General features: G+C 35.2%; 1 protein-coding gene across 1 annotated transcript; it reads left to right on the top strand.

The window, feature by feature from the left end:
- Positions 1 to 7: 7 nt before the first annotated feature.
- LOC123680723 (pre-piRNA 3'-exonuclease trimmer-like) lies at positions 8 to 22624 on the top strand. Its single transcript, XM_045618764.1, has 7 exons — positions 8 to 407; positions 471 to 705; positions 767 to 1663; positions 1723 to 1809; positions 8527 to 8621; positions 21544 to 21642; positions 22503 to 22624. Exons 1-7 carry the CDS (start codon positions 277 to 279, stop codon positions 22558 to 22560), a joined length of 1602 nt encoding a protein of 533 aa, XP_045474720.1. The 5' UTR covers positions 8 to 276; the 3' UTR covers positions 22561 to 22624.
- The last annotated feature ends 297 nt before the right edge of the window (positions 22625 to 22921 follow it).

The raw sequence follows: 22921 nt of genomic DNA, 5'->3' as shown, positions 1-22921 counted from the left end.
TTAGACACATGTATAAACACTTGATTTTTTAAGTGAAAAAGAAATATGTATTCCACACCAATTCAAATTCACAGGGTGTCAAAAATATAATCATAAGTTGATGACAAATGTTAGAAGTGCAAATCTCGTTTCTATACCATGACCATTTTTTATTATAGAATATAATATAGAATAGAAAAATATTCTAAACTCAAAGATCATAACGGCATAACCTCACAAATATTGTCGGTGTGAATAAAAACCTTTTGGGTTGATATTTTATTATTGAAACTGAAAATGTCTGAAATTGACTCATCCACATTCAAGCAAAACTTCGAGGATATCAAGAGTAATATCAAAGCTGCAAAATTCATCGGTATCGACTTGGAATTCAGTGCTTTGAATCCTCTCTCTAATTATGCTCCAAGGTAATTAATGATAATATTTAAATTTGCAGACTGATAATTTATGTACCCCCTTTTTTGTTTCAGTTTATTCGATACCCCAAAACAGAGATATCATAAACTAAAAAAAAATGTTGAAAACTCAATTCCCTTACAAATAGGATTAACTGCCTTTAAATTTGATGCTGATGCAAATCATTATGTAGGGAAAGCATATACTTTCTATGTAAAACCTGCTCTGTTTTCTCATGTGAACAGGTATTTTCATTTTGAGACTAGTTCTATTGAGTTTTTAGCCTTTCATAATTTTGACTTTAATAAGGTACCTTCAATGATTTTTCTTGATATTTTCGTTTTCGTCTTATTAACAAGTATTTTTGCAGTGCTTTTTGAAAGGTATACCCTACATGAGTAGGATTCAAGAAGAAGACTTGAGAAGGAAGCTCAAAAATAATGAAATTTATGAAACTAATATGAATTTTATGGGTGAAATAAGGTCTTGTTTAGATAATGTTTCAAAAATAGTTAATGAATGGTACGAAACAGCAACAATTGGTGATATATTGCTTCTGGATGATTTTTCTAGCAGATATCAAACTGACATAGAGTTCAAATTTTGTTTCCATAAATTCATCAGAAGAAACTTTTCAGATATTTGGATTTTTCCACATCGGATATTAACATTAAACAGAGTTGATGCTAAGGAATTGAATGAACTGAATGATGAAAATGACTTCAATGAAGAGATAATTGATTCTCTTCTTGGCTTTGGAAAAGTTTATAAACTTCTTGTTTCGTTGAAGAAACCTATTATCGGCCATAATGCCCTGATGGATGTTCTCATACTTCTCACAAACTTTGAAGGAAATTTACCGGATAAATATGATGATTTCAAAAAATTGTCCACAAAACTATTTCCTATAATTTTTGACACTAAGCATATCTATTATAATATACAAAGAAAAAATCCTGAAGAAAAACGTTGTAATAATACAGACTTGAAATCTTTATATGAGTTCTTCAGTGATGGAGTAGGTAGACATTTAACAAAGATGGATTCAACCAGTATACAAATTGAAGGAGATAAAGAACTGATTGGGAAGTACCACAATGCAGGTTGGGATGCATTTTGTGCAGGTTACATTTTTATTCGGTTAGCATTTTCTGAAATGTGCCAAAAACATCCATCAGGTAAAATATTTATGCCAACAGAATATTTGAGAGGAATGTCGCAGTATAATAATTGTTTGAATGTAATTAGATGTTCTGTAAATCACATTGTGAGTGTTCTCAAATATTATGTTATGCTGAATAGTTCATTTATTTTTATGTATTTCAGAATTTGAATGGTGAAGATCCTCCAAGTATTAGGCCACCTTACTATGTGATAGAACCTCAAGGAAATAAAAAACTCGATTTCATGGAGGTAAGTCATATGCAAAATACATTATATGCAGACAATTTTATTGATTTGTTTTCGGACAGTATTAAAATAACGAATCAATTACCAATTAAATTATTATTATTAAATAAATGGTGAATGCGCCCGTTAATATTACTACCTATCTGGTACATAATCAAAGCCACTTTCTATTCAAAGTTAATTGATAGTTTTTTTTATGTCTTCTAATGGGACTCTAAATATCAAATTGTGAGTTTAGGAAAAGGGGTTGATTGCAGTGATATCTAATTATTCATTTGAACATTAGGTCAATTTCTTCTTTGACATGTAAGGAAAACCAAGAAATATTTGTTAGTAGTCTGTTTCATATTTCCTATAAAACTTATATGAACAGAGATAATGATTTATATTATTACTTTCTGTTATTATTATTTTAATTTTTGCTGTCTGGCCAGGTTTCTCATTTCAACAAATTTATCTTCTGAGGAGCAATTAGCTTTATCAAATTCTTCCTGATATATTACAGTATGGCAAATGCACAAATGTTCATTCAACTTTCTAATTTTTATTCATACTCTTCTAATTGTTTGAAAAATGGAGGCGCCTAGTGTGATGATTATACCACTTCACTGAATCTTTATTAATCTTCACTACAGATTGGGTAAATAAGTACCAAAACTTATAATTGATTTATTCATCACAGCTTATTAACTGGATCTTTATAATAATTTGGATTTTCCTGAGGATTACTAGAGAATTGTTTATATTTTTTTTTTCGAAATTGGTAACAGATACGACAAAACTACAAGGAACCAAAACGTGTGGTAGTACTGGGCCAAAGTTCCTTTTTACATTTTTCCAAACTACCAGGGGTCCACCAAAAATAAGTTCTGGCAGAAAGAAGCGGGCTCTGCTCCACAAAAATATCAACCTGTAGATTTGCATTCACAATTAGTTATATCATATTGGATTGCAATATCTATGCTAACATTAAGTTGAAAATCTTGTGAAGGAAGGATGAATGAGAAAAAAATCAAACTTTAACATTCTGTATCTTGAAAAAAAACATTTGCGGCCCCATGTTTATAGGACTTTCTTCTTAAAATGATGTATGATCATGAAATTGAAAACCCATACTGTTACTATACCACAAAGTTGGTATATGGACCTAAACTGAGGATCTCTAAAGACCTGGGAAGTGAGCCCACTATTTAACAGACCCAGATACTGGCTGTTTACATATGCGCTCAGAAGTTTCTTAAAATGAACCTCAAGGGGGCTCATGTCTACAACACCACGGACAGCCAGACCACGCTGAGATCCCTGGAATCGTACTGCCAGGGGTCTCTGTTGATCTGGGAGTGCCGTAACACCATGAGGCAACTGGTCAGAGACAACAAAGTGACTCTACCATGGGTACCAGGGCACTGTGGTGTTGAAGGAAACGAAAAAGCCGATGAACTTGCAAAAAGAGCATCAAGGTTAACACCTGCTGGACCTGAGCCTTTCTGTGGGCTAGGAAAAGACAAATATAAGGCAGCGGTCCAGCAATGGGAGTTGAATAACAGGATAACCTACTGGACAAACACTCCTGGACTTGCTCAGGCCAAGAAATTCGTGATGATTTCACCTACCTACTGCAGAATGTTCTTGAAGCTGTCACGAGCCGATCTTCGAGTGATGGAGGGACTGCTGACGGGGCACTGTCGGTACAAACATCATTTGTACCGTATGGGAAAGTCAGCAGATGAGATTTGCAGGCTATGTGGATCAGAAGCAGAAAAGGCTGAACACATGACATGCAAGTGTCCAGAGCTGGCTGGCCTAAGAACCATTCATATGGGGAAGTCTGTCCTGGATACTCGTGAGGTAACGGCCAAGGCCCCTAAGGAGGTTGTCAGTTTTATCAACGCCATTGACGACCTCCTTGGGTTTCCATGAATGAGTAGGGTAGAGAACAAAAGATCTACATGGTCGCAGTTCCCGGAAGGCTTACCGAGCCACAACGACCCCAGTTCAAATAATAATAATATACCCCAAAGTTCTACTTCTTGAAATTTTGAATATTTGATGAATTTTGGAAGAAGTAATGAAATTTGAAATTTTTCAATTTGGACTTAAAAGAACTTAGCCGTTTGAAATTTTATTTTTTGAACAATTCAAACAAGTTTATTATTGTACGTAGTACACCAAAAGGATCCTTTAGTGGGAAATGTTGGAGCAATATTTTGATCTATATGAATTTAATCCTACCAGACTTTGTAATCATAACAAATAATCCAAATGATGTTCATTATACGATCCGAAGCTACTTATAATAATCCCCAACGCTTATGAGCCTGTGTTTCGATCCTGTCGTCATATAATCATCGTTAATATAGTTGAGTAACGAATCTGTTCCATGATGTTCACTTTGGAACATTTTACGTAGACACGTATGGAACGCATGTCGCATGTCAGACTTTTAGACTTGCCGTCTTTTTGAAATGTAAATTATGTACGGTACGTTTTACTGATCTATATTTATATTGCTGCGAATTGTTTTCTAAAAATATCCACCAGGAGGGACCTCTAAATTTCGTATTTATAGTTGCGTTTTTCGGAAGACACAATAACTAGATAAAAGATTGTACGTTTCTCTTCAACGGGAGTTTCGTATAGGTTTGCGCTAGGATGGAAATAGATGAGGACATTCTAATTCCGTCAGCTGAAGACGTGGTCAGCGAGTAGACTTCTTGACTCCTCTGACGTATTGGAGATAAGGTTCTATCTTCAAGAAGTACAATTGGCCAAGAGTATTGTTTTCAATGTGTAAATTGAGGAAGTCATATAATGAAAACACTGCAAGTTTTACAGTTCCTCTCAGAATATCATTGAAAGGAATTGTTGTGGACTTGAACCCAGGTCTTCCTCGTCAAGAGTCAAATATTGCAGCTACAGCAGAGGGGCGAACAGCTTTGGGAAGTCATGTGAAGTCATAGGAAGTCACGGGAAGGCATGGGAAGTAATGGGAAGTCATTGTACAAATTTGGGGTACCTGTTCGCCCTTCGGCTACATCTGGTCATGGGCCAATTTCTGCTTTGGAGACCGCAGATGGCCTATCAGACGTTTATGGAAAACTAATCATAATTTTGTGGCAATTAGTGTATGATTCTTGTAACTTTTCTTTTCTTTTTTATATCACCTATATGCAAGAACTTGAAACCTCATCATGTTTCATATCAAAGTTTGAACTTCCAAAAAGTTTATATTTGAGGGGTCTGTGACAAATTATTTAGCAGATTTTTGTTTAGAGATTCAATTTTTACGGTTTTTTTCCCAAATTTTGAACTCAGTTTTTTCTTGAACTGTGAGGTCTACGAAAAATCGGTGAGCGGTGTTAGAATTGGTGAGCCGTAGTAGTAGTAGAGTGTTCTATCAAAAAAGTTGCAAGAAAAACCACGCATTAATGGGTTATTTTCGAAAATAATTTTTCACTTTTTATTTTTCAAAAAAAAAAAATTATAATCTGATATTAGCCGAAACTAAGGTTAATTATAATCATGGAAAATCATAGGAATCATGGGAAGTCATTAGGAAGTCATTGTACAAATTTAAGGTACCTGTTCGCTCTTGGGTTACAGCTGCTCATGCGCCAATTTCTGCTTTGGTTGGAGGCCGCAGAATTTTATGCAGGGTGATTCACCACGATGGCCTAATAGACGTGCATAGAAAACTAATCATAATTTCGTGCTGAAAATTTGCACGTTGAGATTTGAGACTTTGATCTTCCTCCCTGAAATATTTTCAGATCTCCACAACTCCCGGTTATACCGGAAACATACTACTACTTCCTTATTTCAAATGGCACACCCAGTATATTATTGCATCATTAGATAGTTCTTTTATGCCATATCTTAGGTAAAAACTCAACGGTTCATAAGTTAATGGGATTCTTATGAAAAAATGGTGGCGATGAGGACATTTTTTTTGAATATTTCTGCAGGATATTTCTCGAAAAAACCGTTTTCATTTTCGATTCTACAAAAACGTAGTATTAAAAGACTGCTTGCGGTTTGGACCAAAAATGCACAGGGTGTTCATCAGAAGATCATGAACTTGGACAATACAAATTCATCAAAACTCAAAATTTTCAAATTACAACCTATATTTTTTATTCTTTCAGTCAATTCGACGTATTAAAAGAGGGAAATACTTGAGCAAACCCTATACCTAAAATGAATACTTCAAAAGTTATCGAGGAAGAACTTCAAATGAGGAAAAACCGCAATTTCTAACTGTGTGGAGCATGGGCGCCCGCAGAAATTTTTCTCAGGGGGGGGCAAAATGAAAATTATTGCAAAACGATAAGGCGTCGATTGTCATTGAAAACCGGAAAATTGTTGTGAATCCATTACTTTCCTTTTTTCCTTGCTCTTTGGATTGATAAAGTTATATTGAGGGTGTTGTGCTGAAAAATGAGGAAATCAAAATCTCAGGGGGGCCATGGCCCTCCCTGCCCCCCCCTGCGGGCGCCCATGGTGTGGAGTAGTCTGTGACTTCCGGAGAAGATAGAAGGAAAGTAAAATTCGATATTTCGATAACTAAATTTGACATTTCAAGAAAAGTAATCAATTATTCGTTATTGGTTTATGGATTTCTCAACAATCACAACGAACAATTAATCACAATTCATGAAATGTCAAACTTAGTTATCCAAACATCGAAATTTAGTTTCTTTCTGTGTTTTCCGGAAGTCACAGACTACTCCACACTCCAATTCTTCCACGATAACTCTTTCACTCTTTCATAACTATTCATTTTAGGTACATATAGGCTTTGCTGTTCTTTTTATACGTAAAATTGATTGAAATAATGAAAAATATTGGTTCTAATTGATGAATTTAAATTGTCCAAGTTCATGATATTCTGATAAACACCCTGTACATTTTTGTTCCAAACTGCAAATAGTCTTATAGAATACTACAAATTTATATAATGGAAAATGAGAAAGGTTTTCTGAAAGAAATTTTGCAGAAATATTCGAAAAAATGTGAGTCCTTTTGTCTCCAGATTTTTTTTTTCATAAGAATTCCATTAATCTATGATCTGCTGAGTTTCTACCCAAATTATGGCATATTGCTGAGATAGATTTTGAGTGAATAATGGATCAAGTTTGAATGAGGTGAACGATTTGGTCCAAATTGATTTTTTCCTCATTTCATGAAAAATTCTTCACTTCTATTACGGAAACCTCACATTAATACTCATGTCTATTTTCTATTGCCCGAAAAATCTTGCATCCGAAATTCAACACCGGAAGTAGCCGTTTCGTCAGTCGTCGTGATTAATTTTAAAACTGTGAAAAGACGGACAACTGGTCCATATGACGAATGGTGAAACTTAATTGCTGTAACAATTGTTTTTGAAGCTTTCACGTTTGACAAATTATCCGCATTTAATGCTTTATTATTAGATATGCTGATCCGATTTGAGATCGACGCAAAAAATTGAGCGGTACCCATTTTTCGATATACATGTTTGGACTATTTTAAAAATGAAATTAGGTTTCATTGTTGGTTCCAAACCGGTATTGAATACTCGGGAAATTCACCTCTTTTTAGCAACAACTTTCAATACATTTAGGGATTCATCAAGCCAAGTAGCTTGACATTTTTAACCACCTACTTGACTTGAAAATCAAGCTCGTGAAAAATTACATAATTGAGCTTGACTTGAGTTTGACTTGAGGTAGATATTTATTGCCTGACTTGATATCAAGCTACTTGATATTACTTGAGCTTGATATGCACGCGTCGCAAGGCATATATTTCTGCAATTTCGTGCGCGCTTAGATTAAATAAGGGAATTCCTCGAGCGCCGAGAGACTGAAGCATTCGCCAGTGTGACTTTATTAGTAGTTTTCTCACATATCTATGAAATCTATTGATAGATTTTGGTAGTTTCAAAAATATCTTTCCAAACTTGGCCAAAATGGCCAAGGATTTTCTATCAACGCCAGCATCTTCAGCTCCAGTTGAAAGACAATTTTCCAGAGCTGCTCTTACAGTTACAAAAACCCCTCAATAGGTTGGGCGACAAATCTATAAGATGCCTCATGTGTCTCAGATTCTGGATGGAAAATTATGAAATCAAACAAAGCCTGGAAGTTTCTGGATATTAAGAAACTTTATTCTTTTATTATTTTTAAAATTTTGTTATGATTCATAGTTATTTAATTTATGTTTCTATTTCAAAAAAGTTGATATTTTCGGCTCTTTTATACAATAAGTTTAATGTGTTTTTTACAAGGTTTCTTCTCATTTCATTATTTTTTCATTGATGTGACACTACATACTAAAACTAGTACAAATCAAGTAGCTTGATAAGATTGAAGTACTTGATAAATAAATAATTGACTTGAGATTGAGGCCAAATAGCTTGAAAATCAAGCCAAGCCGTGAATCTCTATACCCAATGTCTAGCGAAGATTAATAAAGATTCGATAAATTGGTATGATCATCATAAAAAAGTAGGACTACAAACCTTTTATCTCGGAGACAGAGCTTTTGCGAGCCCATGTTTATAGCTATTTTTTTCTCAAAATTATCCAAACCTTCTCTCATATTCCTTTGTAGCTCAATATAGGAACACCAAAATTTGGGAAATCTGCAGAGATATGAATTTGGTTTACTCTTTCCAATTTGTTATTGAATTTTGAATATTCCAGTTTTTATTAATTATCTTATTTTTTTTTTCAGTTGACTTCAGCTTTGAGTGCATTCGGCAGTATAGAAATCAAACCGATGTCTTGGAAAAATAGTAAAGCATTAATAGCTGTCGACAACTATTCCAGGTGAGATTTATATAAAAATAGAATATATCGAATGAAAATCTGTTATTACATCCGGGGTAGTTCTTCATACTACTAATTTGCATTGGCCTGGCTCCTACTACAGGGTTTTCCAATAAGAAATTCAATTTTGAATAGTCCGCTATCTGGGCAGCTGTCATCTTTTGACATTCGAGAAATAAAAACTATACCATTGCTAAAATCTGAACGATACACGCTTCAACAACGTTTTGTAATTGTTAAAATTTATAACATATATGGTGAAAATTTTGCAATCACAACTCGCAAAACTAAAGCACTTTTTGGTCGACGTGAAGCACCTCCTCGGCCGAGAATAGTGAAACTGGTTGATATTTGAGTTGTTATCTTCGCTAATTGGGCCTTTGAAATGCATCAAAGTGGTCCGGATTTCAATCGAAAAATGTGATGAAGCTCATTTTCACCTCGGAGGCTATGTTAATAAGCTAAATTGTCACATTTGGGACTCGGAAACAGAATGATTGTTGAAAAGCATCTCCATCCTCAATGTACCACTGTTTGGTGCAGTTTTTGTGTTGGTGGTGAGATTGGAATTGATCGAAAATAAAGATGGTGTAACAGTTACGATGAATAGATTGCGCTACCGAGCTATGATTAGTGTGAATGACGTTTATTTTCAGCAGGGTGGTGCTACGTGCCACACAATCAACAAAAAAATCGTAATATTGCAAGAAAAGTTTCCTGGACGTGTTATTTTTCAAAGAGGTGGTCACAATCCGCCACCAATATCTTGTGATTTGAATCCTTTAGACTTTTTTCGGGGGCCACGTGAAAAATAAGGTACACATATATACCAATGCTCCACAATCGATTCAAAACCTTAAAGAAGGAATACGAGAAGTTATAAAGGATATACAGCCGTAAATGTGTGATGTAGTAAGCTCACACCTGTAGTAGTCATGCATAATGAATTGAACTGGTTACCTGTGGAAAAAATATCAAGAAGGCCAATCTAACCCTAATTTACAAGATAGAGCATGATCTTGTACCACGATATCTGTAAGATTTCTTAGAAAGAAGAGGAAATTTTTATGACTACAATATTAGGTCAGCAAAAAACTTCAATATCTGCACAGTGAGAACAACTTCTTTACAGAAGTCCTTGTTCTATGAGGGTGTTCGTTTGTATAATGGTCTCCCAGAGGAAATTTAGACGGCACCATCTTTGGGTGCATTCTGCGGAAGATTGAATGGCCACTCCAGAGAAATGTGAATGATTATATTATTGTTGTGTTGATTTTATATTTTTTGTACTAGCCGGGTGCTAAATGAATTTTATTATTATTATTATTATTTGGCCATGGAAAATTTCATGAAAAAAATATGGTTCTGCAACTGTAGGTGTGGCGGCCATTTGGCTGCTATCATTTTTCATCATCAATGGCATACCTTCCTCTTTACAATGAAATAAACATGCATTAATTTCTCTTAAAATATACTCGTTTTTTTAATATAAAAATGAAACCTCTCATTGAGAGTTCCACTTATTCTTAGAAAATGACGAAACTCCTCATACTTATGTATTTTATATTTTAATGACTTTCAAACGACGAGAGAATCCAATATATCCGAAATTACTATCCATAAATATAAGTTCCTGTTCTTATAGTCCGGCCCGAATCATTTGTAGAAACGAATGGTGTGAATCCGTGTTTACAGTTATTACAATTCGAAGTTATAGGCCAGTAAAAGCTGCCACAAATAGTTTTTATTCTAAACCGTGAAATTGATTCATTTCGTTGAAATATGAACGTCTATCGTCGATGGTATTTCGCACAGTATGAAAATATATAAAGAATTATGTTTCCGAAGATATGGGTTTGGACGTTTACCAAATAACTTAATCTGCATTTATTAGATATTACGTTGAATTTTTCAAAATTCGAACCCAAATCGAAAAATTTTAGTATCAGATCATTTTCGATCTTTTAATTTTGCAATATATCTGGCAAAAAAACTGCAACACCCAGAAGAAGCTGTTTAAATTAAAACATTTTTTTTTGGTAAAACAAGGATAGTATAGCAAGTAGTAAATGATTGAAATTTGGAGAAAAGAACGAAGGGTTTACAAATTTTTTTAATATATTCTTTGGGGGCGAAAGATCAGGGGATCTGGGCGGCCATGGCAAAAGATTCACATGGGTCGCTTCGAAAATTTTAAACTAACTCTGGCAACATGAGGTCGGGCATTATCTTGCTGAAATATTTGATTCTCGAGCCGGTTAAGGTAAGGGAGAACAAATGGCTCCACTATTTCCTGAAGGTAACGCAGCGCTGTCATGTTACCTCGAATAAAGACTTAAGGTGACCTACTCGCATGTGCAAAAGCATCCCATACCATAACCCCTACTGTCCGATGTACATGGCGCTCAACTTCAAACTGAGGTTCACGTCTTTCTCCCCGACGTCGTCTAACCCTTTTTCGGCAATAATGTGCACCCAAGGAGAATCGAGATTCATCAGGAAAGAAGACCTGATGTCATTCCACATTCCAATGTTGACGTTCTCTGCACCACTGTAACCGTTGCTGGCGATGCTCAACCGTCAGAGATAACACAAGCTACTGCAGTCCAAAAGACCTTATTCGGCGGTAAACCGTTCGGACAGTTACAGGATGGCCTTGTTCTCCTAACCACTCATCAGCCAAAGATCGAGTTATCGCAAATCGGTCTCTAATGGCCATAAGTCTTAGACGTCGATGTTGAACTTCATTAGTGCCTCTTCGACGTCCGGTGCCTACTCTTCTAAGATTTTGGGCATTATCAAATCACGCTTCACAACATCTCATAACAGTAGTTGGATTTCTGTTCTTACGGTTAGCGATTTTTCGAAATGACAACCCCGCCTCCCGTAGACCAATATTTCGACCTCTTTCAAATTCACTTAGCTGGCGATAAATTCCGCGTACACGTGTTCTAGGCATTTTAACAACAAAACACTTTGGATTTCCTCGAACAGCTGGTTTATTGTAAAATTTAAAAAACCTGCAGAAAACGACTACAATATTTAAGTAACAAAAATCGTTCACATGAAAAAACCTTCACGATAGAACCCTTACGATTTTTTCTACAAATTAAATCATTTACTCCTTGCTATACTATCTATGTTTTACCTAAAAAAATTAAAATTTAAACAGCTCCTTCTGGGAGTTGCAGTTTTTTTTTCTGTTAGTATATGCCTTGTTCTCAAGCTTAAATAATTTTAGAACTCCTCATTCAATTTGTGATAAAAAATCTTCAATCTTAACGCATATTTTCATTTCTTCAATAAACTATTCATTATTAGATAGTTCTTGATAATGTATCAAAGTCAAGATGTTCATTTTTTTTTGCAATGAAACGGCTCCATATACGAAAAAGGGGTATGAAAATGTTTTTGTCACAAATCGAACGAGCAATTCGAAAATTATTTTAGTTTGGAATATCTCAGTGGCGTTATATTTCTCCCTTTCAAAATATTCAGAGTATTAAAAAAATAGTCGGTTTTTCAGAAAATCTTGAACACCCCGTAACTCGGAATATAAAAAAATGTAATTACTTTTTCAATCAGAATAACTCCTTATTTACCAACACCCTGTATAGCAGAGAAGTGTACCGTAACAACAATTCAATTAAACAATTCTCCTAAAAATTCTAATAATATTAAATTTTTTGGCACAAAATTCGAATTCTGATTTCAGTTTTTATTGTCTCAATAAATATAGACGCAAAATGTGTGCGCATCTGTTTGTACGTCCAAAGCTCTGAAATAACATTATTGCACGCATAATTTTGCGACCGAGATATGGCCGTCATAAGATATGGAAATAAGTTCGGGATTTTCCTGGCCGCCGAAAATTCATCCCGAGAAAATTGGTTCAACTTCAGTTAAAAAAAAAAAAATTGGGAAGAATCTGCGCTAACGTAATTTCCATTTCGAATTCTGTGGGAGCAAGGTCACAGTGCTCGATTCGCGAGTCACTCGAAGAGACACTATTTTTACATAATAGCATTTCGCGAAAATAACTGGTGATGGATGGTCTGGAACGTAGAGACGGCATAGTAAATTAATTTCAATTCGAAAATACTCGGGAAGACTCAGAATTGACTTGAGCCGAAACGCTAGAGCCAGGTTCATTATTTCCATGTCACGCATTGCTCATTTTCGTTGTCCCCAAAAATTTCACGAATTACAATTGATAGAATTTTCGGTTTCATCTGTTGAGAGGGGTTTATACCACGTGGCATACTCGTGATCTGCCAATGTTTAACTACTTCTCTCCCATCAGCGTATTTGAGGTGCCATCACTTTTCAAGATTGAAGTAACCTCAAAAGTTCCTCTGATTTATCTTTCTTTCCTACCACAAGCAAGAATTTGTTTTTCTCTATTTCATAATCGTAATGAGTTCATTACAGTTTTAAAAACAGTGCTGTAATGAACTCATTACAGCATTGTTTTCAGTTATATTTTTCGTTTTGTGGTTGTCTACACAGACTTCAAAATTCAACACACGTCAAATTGTCAATATAATATAATTTGAATTTGATTTGCGACATTATATTCATAATTTCTCTTAATTCTGGTGGTGTTAAATCCATTTCGTCAGACATAATTCACGAATTTAATGCGTAATTATGAATTATTTCAAAATTCGAAACGTACGATTCAAATTGAAATTCCGTAATCTGTCAATTCTCGTAACAGTCACACCAACTGCCAAGATACAATACAAACACTAGAATGTTTAATCTGAATTTTTCTTTGAATTATGACAATATTTCACAAAACTTGACTGAAATAGAGAAAATATCATCAAATACTCGTTGCAGAAGGCAATTCCCATTCTGCAACTTTTTTTAGAATAAACTATTACTTCTCTATTTTTTTTTAATTTTAGAAAAACCGCATTTTTAGCCATTGAACTTTCTGTACAATATTTTCATATGAAAATTCACAAAAAAAGAAATTTTGTTTCAGAAAATATATATCATGCATATATTTATTCTCCAATAAAAAATTCACCTGATTTTTTTTTCATGTCAATAAAATCAACAAATAAGGACTTTGGTACCAAATGCTCAATATCGCTAGGCCACTGTCTAAGTGTCTTTCAGGCAATAGAAAGATGTGTAGAAATCAACATAGCAAGAAACTATCAGAAATGGGATATAGCGATACATTCTGATAGTCAGGCTGCAATTAAGCACTGAACTCATATACCATCGATTCTAAGATGGTATTGGAGTGCCGAAGAAAACTTAATGAAATGGGTAAGAATAACAGGGTCTTTTTAGTCTGGGTTTCCGGCCACTCGGGAATCAGAGGGAACGAGGAGGCCAACACACTTGCCAGAAAAGGAGCACAAACTCCTTTCATCGGCCCGGAACCTTTCTGTGGTGTAGACAAATGCACCTACAAGAAAGAGTTTCAGGAAAAAGAGGTAACCGAAAGAGGAAACTCTGGCGGAATCTTCCGGGTCTGGATCACTCCAAAAAGTTTCTTCGAAACTTTGACTCTACAAGATCCAAGAAGTATCTGCTGTAAGAATATGCTACACCTCCCCACTGAATTCCTCACAGGGCATTGCCGCCTTAGGAAACACCCCATGAGAATGGGTCTAGAAGAAAATGACGAGTGCAGATCCTGTGGGGAGGAGGAAGAAACTCCGGATCACCTGGTGACGGAATGCCTCGCCATCGCTAGCCAACGCAAAACTTGCTTTGGACAAAAAACTTGTAGAAGTGTGGAATTAGCCTCCTTGAAGCCTTCCCAGATATTGGAGTTCATCAGAACTCTGGAACTGAACGGCGAGCTGCAGATCACGTTATGAAGAGAATAGCTCAGATGGGGCAACAATAGACCATTAGGTCGCAGTGAAACGTAACCTCCTTAATTAAATCTAAATCTATGGCTGTGTGTCCAGTGTATTATCCTCATTATCCGATTGATGGAATTTTTCAAGGAAAATAATCTGTTTTCCCACACTCAGCATGGATACCTGCATGGACGTTCTACACAAACAGCAATATTTCAGTTTGTACAATATGTTTTGGAATTACTAGAAAACAGGAATATGGCTTTAGGTATATTCCTCGACCTTTCTAAGGCCTATGACTCACTGAACAGAGAACATCTTCTTAGGAAATTGGAATTATATGGTATTAGAGGAAATACAAACAAATGGCTCAAGTCCTATATTTCCAACAGAAAGCAGAGAGTTTCTATCACACAAAACAATATCCAGACTAAATCAAATCTATTAATGAGAACCATAGGAATTGATCAAGGAAGTGTCATTAGTACCCTACTGTTCCTAGTATATCTTAATGATCTAGGTAACATTATCCAAGATAATAGATAATATTTTTTTTTGACAGGCCATATAATTTTTAATGGCGAATATTTATACATGTAATCATTAATTTGTAACATGTGTGAATAAATATTATTATTATTATTATTATTATTATAATGAAGGTAGCATAGTCAATTTCGTGGATGACACAAATTTATTATCTGGTGCAGAAGAATTTGAAGAACTAACAAGACGAGCAAACCAAATTTTCTTAAAATCAAAGTCATGGTTTGACCAAAACAATTTGATCCTCAATGAAAATAAAACTAAACTTATTCTTTTTGATACAAACAGATCACAGAAACAAAAGTCAGATTCAGTAACCTTATCGAATAATAATTTTCAACTATCGGAATATGTCAAGTTTCTTGGCGTTTACATCGATCAATTTCTGAATTGGCGTCAACACACAGAAATAATATCAAAAAGATTATCAAAAATTGTTATGCACTGAGATCAATCACCGAGTACATGAATGAGAACACCTTAAGAGTAGTATATTTTGGGAACTTTGAAGCCACCTACAAATATGGAATCATTTTCTGGGGAACAAATGAAAATCTGGAAAGAATATTTTTACTACAGAAGAGAGCCATTCGGATAATATACAAATTGGGATTTAGGGAATCATGCAGAGGAAGATTTAGATCAAAAAATATTCTAACAGTGTATGGTCTTTACTTGTTCGAGTGTTTAATGTTTTTACATAAAAATAGGAGCAAATTCACAAGCGAAAATATAAATTCATATAATACAAGAACTCTAGACATAACTTTCCCAACACATAGATTAACATTAACTGAAAAAAGTCCAACCTACATATATGTATAAGAGCTTTCAATAAACTACCAAACGAGATAAAAAGCATTTCAAAATATAAAAAATTCCAAATCAAAGTGAAAAATCTACTTATTCAATTAGAACCTTATAGTCTCCAGGAATATTTTGAAAGAGCAATGTAAAACTTAAATTGTGACGTCATTTCACTTAATTTGTATAGTTTATGTTATGTACCTACAAATCATTTGAAATAAAGAAATATTATTATTATTATTATTATTATCCTCATGGTCTTCACAGATTAAAAAATTTTCGGCCGGTTTGGAGTTACCAAGCTAAGTGAATCAATCGATTGAAAAAGCGCCTTTGCCATCATTACCCTTAATCCTTGAAAAAAATGCTGCCAACAAACATGCTCACTCATTTTACTACGTCCCTTGATTATATCCTCCAAAACGCAAATCGAAACGTATAAAAATAAATCGAAAACTCTAAATTCCCGACCTCACGGCGTCTACGTAACATATCGTTAATTTTTTATATCGAAGGTTAGACCGCTTCGTTTCGAAGAACCCTCGAAAAGTCTAAAGAGAATTTAAAACGAAGGTTTTCCGCCGTTCTGTATCATTCTAACGCGCGCTCATTACGGTCCACCTGTCCCTTATTAATATTATTTTCGCGAGAGCATGTGCCAATAGTCGTTTTTGCAGATTTAACCGGTGCTGTATAGGACGTCTAAATTTAGACAATGGCCGGTCGGCCACTAATTCAGTATCGGGTAAACGCATGATAAATATAAATTCGGCGGGACGAGGAGAATTGCACTATGCGAGATTTGCCGATTTTGCGGCTGCTCGCTCGAACATATAACGTAATGAAAGGGTAGACTGTGTGTGCATGCAGATCGCAGGTGGCATACATCATTCCTTGGTCGATGTCACGCTTTCATAAACACGCAATCCGTCATTTCGGTGAGAATTGGTCGACTGCCGGATTTGCGTTAAGATAAATTAAGTAAACCTGCAGATCTAACTAGCCCAACCAAACTTATATGGAATCACATCACCACGGACAGCCAAACCACGCTGAGATCCCTGGAATCGTACTGCCAGGGATCTCTTTTGACTTGGGAGTGCCGTAACACCATAAAGCAACTGGCCAGAGGCAATAAAGTGACTCTACTATGGGTACCAGGGCACTGTGGGGTTGAAAGAAATGAAAAAGCTGATGAACTTGCAAAAAATGCATCAAGGTTAACACCTACTGAACCTGAGCCTTTCTGTGGGCTAGAAAAAGACCAATATAAAGCTGCGGTCCAGCTACGAGAATTGAATAACAGGATAATCCACTGGACTAACACTCCTGGACTTGCTCAGGCTAAGAAATTAGTGAAGATTTCACCTACCTACGCCAAAAAGCTCTTGAAGCTGTCACGAGCCGAGCTCGTGATGGTGGGACTGCTGACTGAGCACTGTAGGTACAAACATCATTTGTACCGCATGGGAAAGTCAGCAGATGAGATTTGCAGGTTATGTGGATCGGAAGCAGAAACAGCCGAACACATGGTATGCAAGTGTCCGGGGATGGCTGGCTTAAGAACCATTCTTATGGGTAAGCCGGTCCTGGATACCAGAGAGATAACGGCCAAAGCCCCTTAGGAGGTTGTCAGTTTTATTAACGTTATTGACAACCTCCTTGGGTTTCCATGAATGGGTAGGGTATATAACAAAATATCTACATGGTCGCAGTTCCCGGAAGGCTTACCGAACCACAAAGACCCCAGTTCAAATAATAATAATAATATATGGAATCACAAAGTAACTTCGGGAAATACCAGGGTGTTTTCTAATTGTGATCATCAGAATTAGAGAAAGAGTTCCTATAAACATAATGTCTGAAAATGCTTCCTCTTCGAATCGCAGCTATCCGAAGCCATCATTTTAATCATACTTTTTCGTGGATAATGTTTGATCGCTTCTATTGATTTTAATGGAAATTTGGTCATAGGAGAAACTTTTCACGGTAAATCATATGCTGCTTATATTTTCTTCACAAAAAAAGTATAAGGGGTAGCTTTCTGAAAAAAAAATAAGAGGTAATGCATAAAACTCACGTTTACTATTTTTTCTGACAATTTTCCTAAAAATCCTATAAAACTTAGGTAAAAATGTTGCCGATATGTGACAATGGCTCCATCATTTCACTCCGGAGTCCAGTCAGCTGAGTGGACTGCACACGATAAACCGAATCCAAAGCGAGGAAAAACACAAGAGTCAGCTGGCAAGGTTATGGCATCAGTGTTCTGGGATGCGCGAGGTATTCATTGATTACGTCCAAAAGGGCCAGACCATCAACAGCGATTATTATATAGCGTTATTGGATCGTTTCAAAATGAAATCGTTAAAAAACGGCCCCATTTGAAAAAAAAGTACTGTTTCATCAAGGCAATGCGCCGTGTCATTAATCAATGAAAACAATGGCAAAATTGCATGAATTGGGCTTCGAATTGCTTTTGCATCCACCGTATTCGCCGCCAGATCTGGCCCCCATCAACTTTTTTCTGTTCTCAGGCCTCAGAAGAATGCTTGCTGGAAAGAAATTAGGCGCCAACGAAGAAGTAATCGCCAAAACTAAGGCCTATTTTATAGCGAAAGACAAATCGTACTACAAAAATGGTATCGAAAAGTTGTAAGATCGCTATAATCGCTGTATCGTCCTCGAAGGACATCTGGAATTATAAAATCGAATTTTGCCAAAAAAAAAAATGTGTTTAACTATGGTAGACCGTGGACTTTTCAATTGGCCAGATATTTTGCTTGTATGAAAAATAACTATGACAAGCTTTGTGGGAAGTTTTGTTGGGATAACGACTTTAGAGCCATATAAAATTCAAGCAGAATATCGAAAAAAAATGAGAAAAGCGCGAGAGCTCCAAAGCTCCTGAATCCAAGCGGAACTTGTTCGTTCATACTCCAATTGCGCCCTTGCAGATCATATAGATACCTAAATACACTTCTGTGGTCTTCAATTAATGAACGAGTGCTCATAAGCAACCGTCTTCACGTCAGTGCTTCAATTATTTTTTCAATGAAATTTTTGTCTAATGAGTGGATTCAAATGTCCGAAGAAAACAAGTACAATAAACTGAAATCGAAGAAAACTGACAATCGAATAATTTCACGATTTTACGTTGTCATCACAAAACGCTTCTCTAAAATTAGACCTTTTCTTCGCAAATGAAAATATTCGTGATCGCATTAATCAAAGACAACAAATCTGGGTTTATATCGGGTACCAGATCGAATCAAGACGTATTTTTTTGGCTTCCTAGAAACTCTCGTCGGTCCAAATAGACCACGCTAACTCTTTTTTTTTGTTTGTTCAATTTCTGCGATGTCTGTTTAAAGTCCTGTCAAATGATGAAATGAATGGCAATGCCGATCAAAGGCGGGCTATATTTATCCTAGGAAATTGAAAAACAAAGCACGGTGGGTATTTCACACATCAACTCGATTCGCGAGAGCGGCGTTGAAAGCTGCTTTCTCCGTCTGAAAGTAGCCGATGATGGCGATCGTAGTGATTTGAGCTGGAATGAGGATTTATGGTTTATCATATTAGATAATCGTCTTTCGCAATAGTTACAGAGAAAATCTTCACTCATGTGAAGCCGGGAACTTCTGAGCGTTTGTCATTAGCTCGTTTGATTTGAAATTTCGCTTCTCAAAGTATTCTTTGAAATAATTATGAGAGTGCTGACGTTATTCTGTTCTCCTTCATATCTCTTACCAGTTATGGTAAAAAGAACCTAGATATTTATTTTCACAGAGGAAATTATTCGAAATTTCGTTATTTGTCTTTTGTAAATTCCTCGCATATTATGGAATGAAATTGTCGTATTTATTTTCAACCGATATAGTCTTATAACTCATGCCACGGTTGAAGAAAACCTTGACATTGTAAATCAAGCCGCAGTGTGACTATCCCCACTTAGCCATTGAAAAAGAACACTCTTGCTTTCGATTTCGCATCACGCAGATGATTTTATTGTTACACTTAGGGATTCAACAAGCGAATTGATTTCATTCTTTCCAGTGGATTGTTTGTATACTATAGAGGCAGTGTAAAGATTTCGATGATGATTAAATCGTCTAATTCAGTTATCGAAACATCGACTTTTGGTTTCTTTCTATGTTTTCCAGAAGTCCAGATTCACTGCTTAGCTTGATTTTCAAGGTACTTGGCTTGAGCTTGACTTGATTTTAAGTCAAGCTCAAGACAAGTAGTAGTTTTTCAATCTCAACTCAAATATGTATTTATCGAGTACATGAATCATATCAAGCTACTTGAGTTTTAGCAGTTTTATTTTGTAGTGTCACATCAACAAAAAATGATGACATGAGAAGGAACCTTGCAAAAAACACTTCTATTTATTAAACTTATTGTATAAAAGAACCGATAATATCAACTTTTTTGAAATAGAAACCTAAATTAAATGACTGTAAATCATAACAAAATAAAGAATAATAAAAAAATAAAGTTTATTGATATGGGGAAACCTCCAGGCTTTTTTTGATTTCATAATTTCCCATCCAGGATCTAAGACACACGAGGTATCTTATAAATTTGTCGCTTAATCTATTGACAGCTTTTGTAACTGTAGGAGCAGCTCTGGAAAATTGTCTTTCAACAGGAGCTGAAGATGCTGGCGTTGATAAAAAATCCTTGGTCGTTTTGGCCAAGTTAACAAGATATTTCTGAAATTACCAAAATCTACAAATAGATTTCATAGAAATGTGAGAAAACTACTAATAAAGTCACACTGACCAATGCTTCAGTCTCTCGGCGCTCGAGGAATCCCCTTATTTAGTCTAAGCGCGCACGAGATTGCAGAAATATATGCCGTGCGACGCGTGCATATCAAGCTCAAGTAATATCAAGTAGCTTTATATGAAGTCATGCAATAAATATCTAAAATCAAGTCAAGTCAAGCTCAAGTATGTAATTGTTCACGAGCTTGATTTTCAAGTCAAGTAGTTGGTTAAAATGTCAAGCTACTTGGATTGATGAATCCCTAGTTACACTATTCCACCATCTTGAACAACGTTGAATATTCTATATTTTCGAATGTATTTTCTAAACCTGTATAAGTTGTGATTCATTTTAATGTAATTTTTGTCGGTTAGTTTTCTATTTGAAAGGTTTTGATCTATTTATGCGAAATAACAATTTCAAGCTTCAATTTGTTGATCGCGTATCCAGAACTAGATACAATTTCCTCAATATGACCTCAAAACCGACGGAGTTGAGATTTTGGCTGTAGATTTAAAACAAAAATTCTAATATTTGTGTAATATTTCAAGCTGATCACATCATCAGAACCACAGAAATTCCAAGAAGAATATCGGAAGGGAAATATTCAATATTTTCAACACAACATATCCGATTGGGTTGAAAACCATAGAAAATTCAAACAAAATATCGATAAAAAAATAGATTCGACTAGCTTAAGATTTAGTATACGTATGAAATACTCAATCTAATGAGAACCCCTCATCTAGATAAATAAATCGAAAACAATAGAATATTGCAACAAGCGTATCTCTCAAAAGCTACCTTTTTTGGAAGAATCGACAAATTGATAAGCCACTCAATATGAAGCTGTGTCAATTCAAATATATAAAATCTTGTGCCTTTTCTACCCACTGGATGTAATTATTATTGTAATAACTATTTCAATAAGTATTTCATTTCGACATTCTCTTTTATTTCAGTGCTAAATCCATGATTCGAGAATTCAACAAAACGAAGAAGTTCAAAGTACAAGAGTATAGTTTCATTAGGCATTCTCCAATAGTGCGTGCTGCCCTCTGGTAAGTGTAAAATACAAACTTTAAGGCAACGTTTTAAGTATAATGGATATTTCGATTCCCAGTATTCTTAATCATTACGAGGACTATCATATTGCTTCAAATGATCACGCAACTTATACAGAAATCGATTTAAGTTAGAAAAACATAACACAATAACTACAAAAATATTCGATAAGCGTGCCGATGAGAATCCTGATGATATTTCCTTCTTTACTAGGCGTTTAGTTTAAGGATAATCTTGGTATGGCCACTCCAATGAAAATTACGCTATTTTTCTGTTTAGTTATTCTTACATTTTAATGATTCATGAGGTTAATTAAACTTAACTTATACCTTCTTCATCTCTTTGTTTGTTTTTATAAGCGTATATTATACAATCATAGGTTATGAAGTTCGTGTAATCGAAAATAAAAACTCATTCATTTCATTATTAGCTATATTTTTCCATTGGTTTTTCCTCGATGGGTTCAACTTTTGCTGAATTGCGTGAGGACGTTTCCATTTTGCAATGATAACGATCATCTAGGGATATCCAAAAACCTTTCGAAATGTTATAAGGGTAAACAGATAAATTATTTTCAATCCCGTCATCCCAATAACCCAATTGGGAATTACAATCGGTGCTTCGTTTCGGATTAATGGAGATTTATACCATCATCAGTATCGAATATTCGATAATAATAAATACACAGTGGGCCATTTTATTGGTTGGTCAAAAGTTATTGCATTTTTCTACTGTGAATATGGCTTGAAGGTTAGGTGGCAGATATGAATTATGCATAAAACGAAATGAAGCATTTTTGTTTTTCTTTCCTTATTTTCGATGGTTATTGTTTAATATAGGTATGTTTTATTTCCAGGAGCGGTGTAACGTTATCTGGTATGACTTTGTTGTTACTGATGGTTACAAATAGATGATTTGTTCATTGGTGAGGAAATGTTTCACAGTATTATAACAATTAAGTACAAAAATTTATTTCTTCATGGTTTTGTTATTATTCATTACCAAACTTTTTTCCTTATATCCTTCACTTTATTTCCTTATTGCGCACAGGGTAACACATGTTACCCAAATGCCTGCAATTTTCGAATTTTTATCCGGGATAGGCCCAATGCATACAGGTTTTTTTAATAGTCCATGTGTTCTTGTTGATAAATACTTAAATCCATGAGTTTTTTCAACTGGCTGTAGTAATACTAGTTATAACGCGAAATATACATAGATTGAAAATATACTAACTGATAAGGAAACTGCAACACCCAGAAGGAGCTGTTTAAA

The sequence above is a fragment of the Harmonia axyridis genome, chromosome 5, assembly GCF_914767665.1.
Source record: "Harmonia axyridis chromosome 5, icHarAxyr1.1, whole genome shotgun sequence".
In the NCBI taxonomy this organism is placed as follows: domain Eukaryota; kingdom Metazoa; phylum Arthropoda; class Insecta; order Coleoptera; family Coccinellidae; genus Harmonia; species Harmonia axyridis.
Note: the sequence above shows the minus strand (reverse complement) of the source record. Positions and strands in the feature narration are given on the sequence as shown.